Source organism: Aplidium turbinatum, chromosome 2 (assembly GCF_918807975.1).
Source record: "Aplidium turbinatum chromosome 2, kaAplTurb1.1, whole genome shotgun sequence".
Classification (NCBI taxonomy): domain Eukaryota; kingdom Metazoa; phylum Chordata; class Ascidiacea; order Aplousobranchia; family Polyclinidae; genus Aplidium; species Aplidium turbinatum.
This window is the reverse complement of record NC_137473.1, coordinates 9,194,370-9,206,806: the sequence shown is the minus strand read 5'-3', so window position 1 is coordinate 9,206,806 and position 12,437 is coordinate 9,194,370. Positions and strand designations below refer to the sequence as shown.

Sequence of the window (12,437 nt, the reverse complement as noted above, 5' to 3'; positions counted from 1 at the left end):
GTTTGCATTTGAGTCTGCCAACCATAACTTTTTGTTTTAGTGCTTTTGCTTTATTGTGCTTAGGCCTAACTCACGGGTTGTGAATTCCGATTGAAAGCATCCGACTTTGAGTCCACAATCGTTTAGAGCAGGGGTGGGCAACCTTTTTAACACAAGGGCCAGTTAGGAAAATGCAATGCTTACAGGAGGGCCGCACATCAAATAAACACTAATGCATATTTTCAGCAATGAAGTTTATCTTATTGAAATTTTGTACAAGAATGTCATCCTCCTGCAGTGAATTCAATTCAAGCTGGATTTCTATAGGCGCAAGACTTATTTCACAGATGCAGGGGAGTGAAAAGACGGTCATATTACTTTTTAATCTTTGAAATTGTGTAAATCGAGATGAAAATAGCCTTAATTTAAATAGCCTTATTTGGGAAAAAATAGCTGGAAGAAGAGGAAGGGCCGCAAGTTGCCCATCCTTGGTTTAGAGTCTGGTAGACTCCATAATCTGGATCCACATTTTCACTAGTTGTACTCTCAAGATCAATACACAACCTTCATCTGCAGACCTTTTTTTTTTAGTGAGGCGATCAAGCTATTGGCCTGTCTACTTTCTATTTTGTCGTTTTTTTGTGTGGACAATGTTGACTTGTTGCTATCTCAAGAATAACCAGGGTCAGTAATCATTCACTAAGAATGAACTTTCATATCCTCACACTTGCTTTTAACTTTTAACCTCATAGACGAAGGAAGCTCACCTTTTTCCTAAAGCCCTGTTACGTCGTTTAATCTCGAAGACCTGCAAGTTTAAGAGCATCCTTCCAGACAAAAAAAGACGTGAATTACTGTCTTGCTGTTACAATCGCCAATTATGATACGAATAAGACATAAGAGTTTTAGCAACGCTGATGTAGCGAGGCCAAGTGATGAAGTCACTCTTTCTTTAAAAGTCTGTAACTAAGCAGATTTCCTTATAAGGAAATCGTTCATACAATAATGGCAAGTTTAATTGCATTAAAATTAACGAGAAAACAGTTTTGATCTTTTTTTTGTACAATGCACTGCAAGGAAATGCGTAGCCTACTGTTGTTTAGCTGACCAGACTTTAAAAAAAATCTATTTTTAGTCTTTTTACTATTTATTTGTTATCGGATCGCGTTGTTTTGATGCGAAAAAAAGCTGTAAAAACTTCGTCACGTATAATAACTGTGATTACATATAAAACTGTGATGAATAACAAACTGCGTTTTTTATTACTTATCTTACCAGGCATAATACTCTCTAGCAAGCTTATCATTATTTATCTTGCCACAAACCATGCACAAACTCTATTGTTTCACGGTACAATCTCTTTTCCACAAGAACAATATGTTTGTCTCCATGCACATCCCATGCCTTTTGTATCCAGCCCAAGAGATTGCCTACTAAGCATTAAACCGGCACGGAAATCCGTTTAGCAAAATCGTGTCAGTGTGAGCCAGCATTTAAGCTACAATGTAAAATTCAGTTTATTTCCGTTGGAAAATTTATTTTAAATCATCATGATCACAATTTTAACGGATCTAAAACATGGACGCCATAAAAAAATAATAATAACTTATCGTACGGTAATAATAACTTAATAATAACTTACAACAATAACTTAATTATGCTTTTATTTGCGCCCATTGCGATAACATATATAACACTGCGATCATACATGCGATATAACAGCCTAGTTGGTGTCTGTCGTCGTGGGTTCGACACCGCTCCAGAGCACGCGACTGTGTCTCGGCAGACAAGTCTAGGTTCGACAATAATAATAATAATCATGCTTTTATTTGCGCCCATTGCGATAACAAACAGTGCACTGCGATCACAGATGCGATACAACATACGACAGGAAGCAGCGAAGTGACATATAGTCTTCGAGTCAGCTGCTTCCTTTATTTTAGATGCCATTAAGTGTCTTTCGCCGAGATACAGCCACGTGCTCTGGAGTGGGGTTGAACCTACGTCCTTTGAAGTGAAAACTCTGTAGTTGGGTGTCTTTTTAACTTGGACACTTTTGAACCTAATGAAAAAAAAATAACGATTCAATTGTAATCTGAGTTCTTGTTCTAAAGCTTTTTCTCAAACATTGGCTATTGAAATGCATTTTCGAAAATTTAAATGTTCTCTTCCTGTTACAACCTTTAAACTTGGATTTTGCTAGTGGGGTCAAGTTGAAGTTAGCCTACAAATTAACATAGTCACGGACCATGACAATATGGCACAAAACTAAATTAACCTATGAGCATTTGAATAGCCTAGTTTTCTAAGCTTAATCTTGTTCTTGATGTATTGTTGCATTGACTGGAAGTTTCTCTTGGACATGCGTAAAGAATAAAGACTAATACTTTGTCTCCAGCATGATCACATGGGATGTTAGTCCGTCCCGGTAGCTCTGTTGGTTAGCGCGTGACTTTGTGGACAAAGAATCTTCAAGATCAAGCTGCACTTGTTCGACTCTCGGGGTATGTGCTTTCTAAGCAAAGCATTCTAATGACTGCTCTCCATTCAGCGGCATCTAATGGATGGAATAATTCCCCGGCAATAACATTTCAACAATCGTAAATTTCATTCTGTCAATCTCTTTAACCGGTCCTGCGTCAAAAGCCTCTACAAGTATGCGAAACTATCAGGAATAACCTATCAAGGCTTCGTCAGTCCGAGGATAAAGATTCAAAACCAACTATGCGTAGGGAAAGACTTCACTATTGCATCCTCGCAGTAACGTTAACAAGGTAATCCAGGAGTTACTTTTGCACCCAGGCCAGGGATAATTTTAGGGGCCCATAACCGTTTCAAAAGGCCCTGGAACTTAAAGAAACCACCACATATTCTTTGGAAGTAGGCTAATGCATTTTTCTTACACGTGTCTGGAAAAAGAGAAAGAAAAAACATTTATCATCGCTGCTTGTTCCTAAGTTGTTTATTTTAGGTAGTAGAGTATTAAAACCAAATTAAATTGTTCGAAGCAATCTGATTTCAAAAATAAAATTGATAACGAAATGAATTTCGTTTCGTTACATTCGAAATGAAGTTTCTTAGAGAATATTCTCGTTTCGCTCGAAAAATATCCTTCGCATTCGTTTCGTTCTTTTTTTATAACTTGGGTAGAGAGGTTATTTTTTTTCAACTATAAACAGGCATAGCTCAGCAATAATGCGACGTTTAACATTCTAACATGAAACTAAAATAAAACGAACGTTTTCGACCATAGGCCTACAAGGCCCTACATACAGTATAGTCCTTGCCAAGCCTATACAAGAAAGAATAATTATAAATTGCGTAATAAAATACTAGAGAAATACAGTATCATATCAAATATATTATTTAATCTAAACATTGAAAGATTGACGATCCTGTTCAACACACAAACTGAATGCACAGCACATCTTTTTTACACATTTACTTCTTTTTTTACTCATTAATTACATAATTTACACAACATTGATGGTTAACTGTTTTTCTGAAAACGCAGTAAACCTGTTTGTTGCCACTCGTGGTTTACAGATGAGATTCTTGTACAGCTAACAAAAATTGCTTATTTTGCTTTATTTCAACGTCACCAGATGTTGAAACAATTTAAAAACAACAATCTTTGTTCGCTGAATGTAATTCTTAAAATTCAATGCTTTTTCGTGTTTTTTTTTTTCAGTCACACGCCTTGAGGCCTTTAATCAACAAGGCTTAAAAAGAATTTTGATCTTTGAAAATTACTTTATTCAAAAATCTTGTCTAAAGACTTCACAAAAATTTGTAAATCTTAGAGCAATACGCAAACACCAGCACTTTCAATCTTTCGGCGTTTGCTATATTTTCTGAAGCTTAGAGCTTTTTGTTTGTATTCGAGTCTACCTTGAAACGAAGTTGCTTGAATACCGAAGTACAACAACGACTAAATATTTGTGTGTCGCCGTAAAACACACTTTCGTTTCGCTTTAAAAATATTTTTGTTTCGAATCACCTCAGCTAGCCTTATTCAAAATTAAAGTAACTTGCGTTCTTCTGGTGACTATTTACTAGGTTACCTCCTGATGTTAAAGATGATAACTAGCTTTTTGTATTTCCGACGTTTCGTCAGTCAGCACGACTGACTTTATCAAGGTGGCTAAAGCAGGTTAACACAACCTGTTCAGCAACGATGGCACAACACAAAAACATACTGATAAAATGAATAAAGCCACCTTGATAACCGTCCTTGATAGCCACTTTGATAAAGTCAGTCGTGCTGACTGACGAAACGTCGGAAATACAAAAAGCTAGTTATCATCTTTAACATCAGGAGGTAACCTAGTAAATAGTCACCATAAGAACGCAAGTTACTTTAATTATCAAATGCCTGGTGAACAGTCTCTCTCTGTTTTTACTTATTCAAAATATTGATTTTCACACTTATTCCTGATTAGACTCTGTGTCTTTGTATATCTTTGAAATACAATGATATTGGGTGCCCGTCCAGCCAGAATCGAACCAGCATCTTTCTGAAATACGCTCGCAGTTTGGCTGCTCGAGCAACTCCACTATTTTCACTGTGATTGTTTTCAAAAGTACCGTAATGATAATAATGTTATGGTTTCATTTATTGTCGTTCTTCAACAGCTAAGGTCTTTTAGCGACAGTACTCATTTTTAATTTTATGTCAGGTTTAAGATGCCATTACATTATTAGTTTTATTACCCGGCTTATTCTCACTACGCTGTTCAACAAAGAACACAATCGGTACCGTTTTGAAAATATCTTTGGTATAACTAGAACTGGAATGGATCTCAGTCTTACCAGCACTATAGCCGAAGGAGATAATAATAAATGTTATGGTTTCATTTATTGTCGCTCTACAATAGCTAAGAGCAGTGTTTCTCAACCCCGAGTCCGCGGACTCAAATGAGTCCGCGGAAGGGCCTGGATGAGTCCGCGAGCACAGTTGCTTTTGCTAGTAGTCGGTTCATATTGTATTACAAATAAAACGTAAAATGCTCCTATTTCACCAACTTTATCTTTGTGATGTCATAATAAATCGGCTAAAATTCTAAAACTGACTGTGTTCTACCATAGATATCTTTATGGTTCTACCGGTGAGAACCAGGGTTGCCAGATGGCCTTTTTTTAGGCCAAATTCCAGAAAACTGGCCTTTTTAAATTGCAGTTGGCCTACAAAAATTGATGCAAATAAGGCCAGAAAATCTGACCTTATTTGGCCCTTTTTATGACTGCAAATTTTGACCGGTTTAGAAAGTATTATTTTAAGGAAATTCAATTTCAATTGTAATATAAAAGTATCACTTATCATCACTTAGAGCCTGACCTATATTCGTTTTAATTTTAATTAGTGAGTAGAGACATAGGTAGAGAGTAGAGAATGTGTTAGCGGTGGACAGGGCGGTTCTATTAAGTTGAACCTGATTTCGGGACTATTGCCAAGTAGCCTAATTAGTGAAGTCTTTTAGCTTAGTCAGTACCGTACATAGTGTACCAGCAGTATAGTAAGGCGTAAGTATCTGATTCTGTGAACCATCTAAAAACTTCATAGACCTGCTGATTATAGGCTAATAATAAAAAGAACCAATTTCATCAGAAATAGTTATATTTAAATCATTTTTTTTTAACTTAAGGTACAGCCTATGCAAGTATTAAAAATGAGTAGTAAATGGAAAGCGAGGTATGACGATGGAAGAAAATATAACCAAGCATGGGAGCATACTCGTGATTGGATCAGAAAAGCAAGTGATGGCAGTGAAAATGCTTTTTGCAAATTATGCAAGGTACAAATTGCCCCTAAGATTTGCCGTTTACAAGCCCATTTTTGATTTTTTAGATTCGTGGTTTTAAACTTCTATACATCAAATAAGTTTTGATGTGAGTGAAGGCTATATTTTATATTGTTATTGCGAAATTGAATTTTATACATTCTTTAGTTGATACAAACAGTGTTTTATTTTAATAATTCTTCTGTAGTCATGTATAGCACTGAAAAGAGTTTCCAATCCTGTAGTTGTAGACATCCCTGGTAAATATACTCAATAAGACAAATTCATGCTTATTGCTTAGCTAGATGTTTCGAATAGCACTGTTCATGAATTGAAGTAATAATGGTTTCTAGTTTATCTGCTACTACAGTAATTTTTCATTAATCAAATTATGCAAACGAAGGTCATTATGCTCTGACAGTGCTAAATTATTATCTGTCATATTTGATCGTAAATGGCATTTTCAAAAAATTACCGTATTTTAATTAAATTGTTAGCATTTATTTAGCCTTAGAAGTAAATAGAAAATTTGGCCTTTTTTTGGCCTTATTCTATAATGGATTTGGCCTTACTATAGCTTGAGTATCTGGCAACCCTGGTGAGAACACAGTCAGTTTTAAATTAGATGCCTGGTGAACAGTCTCAGACAGAATTACTTAAAATGGCTAAAAGAAAACAAGTTTTTGCATATAATGATGAATACTTGAAGCTTGGATTTACTTCGATTGAGGTGAATGGCGAAGTGAGGCCGCAGTGTGTGTTGTGCTTAACAGTCTTAGCTCACAGCTCTTTAAAGGACACGAAACTTCGTCGGCATCTAGAATCAAACCATGGAAATTTTGTTAACAAATCTCTTGAAGTATTTAAAGAAAAAGAGCATCAGGTGAAGCGAAGTCGCATTGATCGCCCAACTGCTTGGGGAGGAATAGTATATTCTCACAGTCATGCAGTGCGTGCTTCTTTTGCGGTTGCATGGAAAATCGCTTGTGTAAAAGCACCTCACACAGCTGGAGAAAATTTGATTAAACCAGCATCTGTTGAAATGGCCAGGATAATGTGTGGTGATGCTGTTGCTAACAAATTGGAAATGGTTCCTTTGTCAAACGACACCATGAAGCGGCGTATCGAAGAACTCTCAAGAAATGTTTTGCAACAAACAATCGCTGCCATAAGATGCTGTGAAAGATTTAGTTTGCAACTGGATGAGACAACCAATATCGGAAGTGATGCACAGCTCATGGTGTTTGTGCGATATTTTGACACAAGTGATTTCGTTGAGCAGTTTCTGTTTTGCCTTCCACTTGCTAAAAATACCACAGGAGAAGAAATATTTAAGAAAGTGGATTACTTCTTTGAAGAACATCAGCTTGAGTGGTCTAATTGCGTGTCTGTTTGTGCTGATGGTGCTCCAGCCATGATGGGAAGTAAGAAAGGGTTCATGAGTTTTGTGAAAAAGAAAAACAATAACATTTCGGTCAGTGCCGGATTAAGGGGGGGGCGGACTGGGCTGAAGCCCAGGGCCCCCACTTGTGGGGGCCCCCACTTCAAAGAAAAAATCTACTAATTTTTTTAGTTGCACAGTTGGAGATTACTGCTTTAATTCGTATCTCAAACAAGCAAGGGCGGCTCACCCATATGTGCTGCGGTGCTGCAGCACCCCTGCCCAATCCCAGTTATTCAATTTTTCCAGGGGGGGGGGGGGGCGAAAAGGGCCATGCTCCCCAAATTTTCCAAGTTTGGATTCCAAAGTTGAGCCCTTTGTTGAAAATATAATAAAGTTTGTAGAAATTTATATCGTTTTCCAAGACATCTGGCTATTAACACCCCCAAGGACTTGTTTTAGACACACAGAAAGACACCAATAAATTTTGCAAATTGTAAATCGCGCAAAATTTACGCGATTTACGTTTCTTTGAACTATTGTAATTTGTGGAAGCAATTTCAGAATGGCTTACTTTGTTGGGTTTTTGTGTAGTTATTGAGTTTTTGTGTAGCTGAGTTTTTAGTGTTCTCTAATTTTAGCCGCAGTTTTTGCCCGTTCGTGTGTAAGAGCTATCTTTAATAAGTTAATAGCTGTTTATCTGCTAATAAATTTCATACAAATATTACCCTAAAAGTGTTTTCAGAAAGCGCTATAATCCATTATTTGAGTGTAATTTTTCAAAAATTTTCCGGGGGGGCATGCCCCCGGACCCCCCTAGAATACGCGTGCCTTCGGCACACTCTAACCCCCCCTACCACTTTTATTGCTTCAACCCACCAGGATACGCCACTGCACATCAACTGGCGATGACTTTAAATCAAACACTTTGTTGTTCTCTTCAATTCATCAAATATTTGGCCCCCCCACAATTTTTTTCTGGCTACGCTACTGGTCCACTGTTTGGGGCTCGGTGCCACAGATACATGCAACTGGGCCCGTGTCGTAGCTCCACTCCACCATTAATTTTTAGCGAAAAATGTCACTTGATAAAGGCCCCCACTTTCAGCTCAGCCCAGGGCCCCATAAACCCTTAATCCGGCCCTGATTTCGGTTGTTCATTGTCTTCTCCACAGAGAAAATTTTGCAACAAAAGAAATACAAGAAAATCTTGCCATAATTTTCAAAGAGGTTGTATCTGTGGTGAATTATATTAAATCTCGTCCTTTGAACACTCGCTTATTTCGTGCTTTGTGTGACGAAATGGGAGCGGAACTCAGTGGGCTTCTGTTCCATTCAACTGTTCGTTAGTTGTCACGAGGAAAGGTGCTTGAGAGAGTGGCTACTCTTAAAGAGGAAACCTATTTTTCGTTAATATATAGCTTGAGTCCGCGGATATATAGGCGAGCTTGAGAATAGTCCGTGGGTCAAAAAGGTTGAGAACCACTGAGCTAAGGTCTTTTAGAGACAGGACTATTTTTAATTTTATAGCTTGTTTACCATATCATCGCATTATTACCACACAATTTCTCACTGCGTTATAAGTTTACACACAATCGGTACCGTTTTTAAAGTCCGGTTTGACCCGACCTGGAATCGAACCAGTACCAAAACTGAAGGCGCAGCTGCTCGCCACTGAACTAGTTAGCCGAAGGCGATAACCATTCAGCCACTGAGCTTGTTTTTTCAAAAGTTCTTTTCACAACTAATTGTGGTTATTGAAATGCAAAATCAATGTCGCTTTATGTCTACATTTCCATCCAGGCGTGAAACTATTCACTTGTGTCCACAAAACCAAAAGATTTATCCTGCAGGCGCAAAAATTCTTAAAACGAATTATTTGATTAAAATTTGCTGTTGGAACTGATTTTGACGAAGACAACAAGACGAAATGTTCAGAAGTTCGAAAACAACCCAGATCCGTCAATTTTAAAACCTGTTTCCAAACTTTAGGCCACGGTTTGGGATAAGAGCTTTTGTTGGACACATTTTTCAGTTAAACATCAGATGAGTAGTAAGTAGATATAGACTACGGAGATAGGCAATAAATTGTTTATCGCAGACCAAATATCTTTAAGTGAAAAAACATTTTTGCTACTTCACTTAGAAATTATATTATATTTGTCATTTTATTCTATATCGTTAGCTAGGCGTAGTTAGAAAGCCAGGACCGACTGTTTGTATATTTACTACCATGCAACAGAAATAATCATACTGCGAGTAGAATGTTGCATTGTTGTTCATGGCAGTTTGAAGCTGTAGGTTTTGGCCCTCAACCTAAAAAGTTTGCCCAGCCTTCGATGAAGGCCAAGCAAACTTTTGTTTGAATAATAGTTAAATTGAATCAATGACCAATAAATTAGCAAACTATTTAATGATTCATCGGCCATGGTGAGTGATAACAATTTTTGTCCAAGACTCAAGCGACGCCGGTTCGACCCCTATTCAGAGCACGGGTCTGTGACTTGGAAAATAGTTCATGACATGCTTGAAAGTTAAATACAGAGATTGATTCTTTTGCATACTTTGCAGTCCATTTAATCGGAACGTTTTTTCACCAATAAAAAACTTAGATGTGAGAAAAAGTACTATTTAATGTTATTCGCATTTGATATTTACCTGCTAAACTTAGTTACATTTAAACTAAGCAACTAAAATACTTCAGTGTACCGAAACGAGATAATTCCATCCAAGGCCGTAGCCAGAGTCAAGCAGTTTCAATGAGAAAATTTTTTTTCCTCCCACTTCTATTAAAATCATGTTATAAACACATAAAAGCATTGTTTCAATTTTTGTATTCGGTTTATACTGTATTTTGTTACCCCCTTTGTAAATTGATAAGCCTCTCTCTGACATCACGGAGTGGCTACAGCTCTGCTTTTTAAAAAATTAGAGCATGTCTTAACTTTCTATTACAGCAATTTAAGATTGCACGTAGGCTACTGGGAGTCTACAGAAAAGGCTATATAGCTTATTATTTGCGGCAATCTGTTTGTTTGAAAAGTTCATACACATGATGACCTCTATTAGACTTGGATTGATTCTGTTGCTTGTTTACAAATCAAACTGGTAAGTTTTCTTTCGTAACTTGATACGTTTAAAAATATTGATGTATTATCAATAGGCCTACTAGGTCTAACAATAATAATATTATTAATGCTATTGCTAGCATTGATTTATTGTTACCGTACTTCACAACTACGTAGGTTTTTAAGTAAGCAATATTTAGATTTTTGCATCATTTTTATTTGCAATGCTACCATTTCGTTATCCTCTTGACTTGTCGTCACCGCTTTTGAACTCTTTGGTGTTTCCACCCTGAAAGAGAGAGAAAGAGAGAGAAAGAGAGAAAGACAGAAAGAGAGAGAAAGAAAGAAAGAGAGGAAGAGAGAGAAAGAGAGAAAGAGAGAGAGAGAAAGAGAGAGAAAGAAACAGACAGAAAGAGAGAAATAGAGAAAGAGACAGAGGGGGGGGGGGGAATAAGTTTATTTGTCAATCAGATTCTATAATAATACTGTATACAATAAAGTTACATCGCAATAACATACAGTACAATTCATACAAAATCATACATACCAACATAAGGGAACGCTTAGTGTTGATTAATTCATCGATTAGCTAGGAGCAGCGCAAGATCATTTGGCTATCTAGTCAGCTGGAATCGATGACGTTCTGCTGCAAAATTGTGGCAGCATGAGCATATTAAAAAGAAAATAAATATGTCATTACCTTAGGGGTAGGTGCACCAACAGCAGATCTTTAAGCGACATATTAACCTAACCGCTGCATTTGATAATTAATCAAGAGTCTAGTTTGCGCTGATTTGATCTGTGATTCAGTAATTGGTGATTTTAATCAGCTGATTACTGTTGGTGCATACGAAATTTGTAAAATAAGTTAGTTAATCGTTAGAACAGCTTAATCGATAAATGATGTAGGTTAGGCCTGCTGTTGGTGCATTTATATCTTCAAGTTTAAAAATTTCACTAATTTAAAAATTTTATTCATTTTTTTGTTCCAATAATATTCAATCATATTAAATTTTTTATGGCTGGAAAATTTTGTTTAAGTAGGCTATTGCATGAAAGTTTCTTTGAAAATCTATAAATTCTTCAGCAGCCAACATTCTTAATTTCAGTGCTGATCATACCATTATAGTCCCGAAAGCATTTCGAATTGACGCTTCAGAAAGCATCCTATTGAATCTACATGGATACGATCGAGCCACTGTATCTGCTTATTTGCAAGTAAGATATCATCGTCAGGGGCGCAGTCAGGGGGATACAAAGAGGCAATTTCCCTCCAAATCAAGATGTTATGGCGAAGGCCTCCACATTTCCTTCCGGGTGCTTTGTGTTGCCAGGCTTACTGACATGTGCAACTGCTTTGCCTCCCCCTCCTGAACATTTGTGCTGATTACGCCCTTGATTATTGTATTATGAAAGTTACGTGAGAAGTGACTTTATTTCCCGTTTTTGTGTTTCTTTGTAAAGTGTACTGGGAATATAGTGCATGCTATGTGGTTATGATAAGCTGTAGCGTATTATCGCTTTTTTTTCTATTTTAACCACTACTTTATCATTTATAATACTCATTTTAGTGTTTAGCCGTTAGAAATAAAAATCGTTTTGTTCGTAGAAACTATACTTTAAATAGCTCACCCTAAAGCCTGCCAGTGAACTCCGCCTCCCCATGTATACAAATTGTATAAAACTAAATTCTGTATTTTTTCCAGGATCCTATTAATCCATCGTCAAGGTTTGGCAGAATAAATGACGTGATGTTGAATGCAAATACCGCAGTACAACCTGTGATTATGAATATGAAAGTAGGTATACGTTTGTTAGGTTTATAAGGTACCTCCAGGGGTTGCACAGTAAGCTAGATAGGTTGCGGTTAAGTTTGTTGGGTCTGTATGTCTTACCTGAAATTTTCTTAATGACTTTCGAAGATGCGAGACCAGGGTGATACGTAATCACTGGACCGGAGAAATATTAATTAGATGATTGCCTCAAATTTGCTTGGTGGTTAAGAGCCCGACTCAAGTTCAGGTGCTGGTTCGACTCTCGGTGTGTACGTTTGTGCAACGCATTTCAAGACTACTCTCCATTCAGCAACACATAGTGGATAGAATAGCTCACAAACAACAACACGCGGAAACTTCATTCTGTCTCGGTAACCGGTCCTGCGTTAGTGGTTTAATGCATCTACAAGTATGCAAAACTAACAGGAATAACCTATCAAAGGCTTTGTTAGCC

At 37.1% G+C, this 12,437-nt stretch overlaps 2 protein-coding genes across 4 annotated transcripts in view; both read left to right on the top strand.

Annotated features, from left to right (window-relative positions):
- Positions 1-6,420: 6,420 nt before the first annotated feature.
- On the top strand, positions 6,421-9,149 carry LOC145788304 (zinc finger BED domain-containing protein 5-like). Its single transcript, XM_082600085.1, has 2 exons — positions 6,421-7,183; positions 9,133-9,149. The coding sequence occupies exons 1-2, from the start codon at positions 6,421-6,423 to the stop codon at positions 9,147-9,149; spliced, it is 780 nt and encodes a 259-aa protein (XP_082456211.1).
- Positions 9,150-10,149: 1,000 nt separating this feature from the next.
- LOC145764879 (complement C3-like) overlaps positions 10,150-12,437 on the top strand; it is a 51,746-nt gene continuing 49,458 nt past the window's right edge. For all 3 annotated transcript variants that reach the window (XR_014288532.1, XM_082576568.1, XM_082576569.1), the window contains exons 1-3: positions 10,150-10,248; positions 11,318-11,426; positions 11,915-12,007. Coding sequence is in view for 2 of the 3 variants with exons in the window: in XM_082576568.1 (XP_082432694.1) it covers positions 10,193-10,248; positions 11,318-11,426; positions 11,915-12,007 (258 nt within the window). In the remaining variant the exon portion in view is untranslated. The remainder of the gene's footprint in view (positions 10,249-11,317; positions 11,427-11,914; positions 12,008-12,437) is intronic.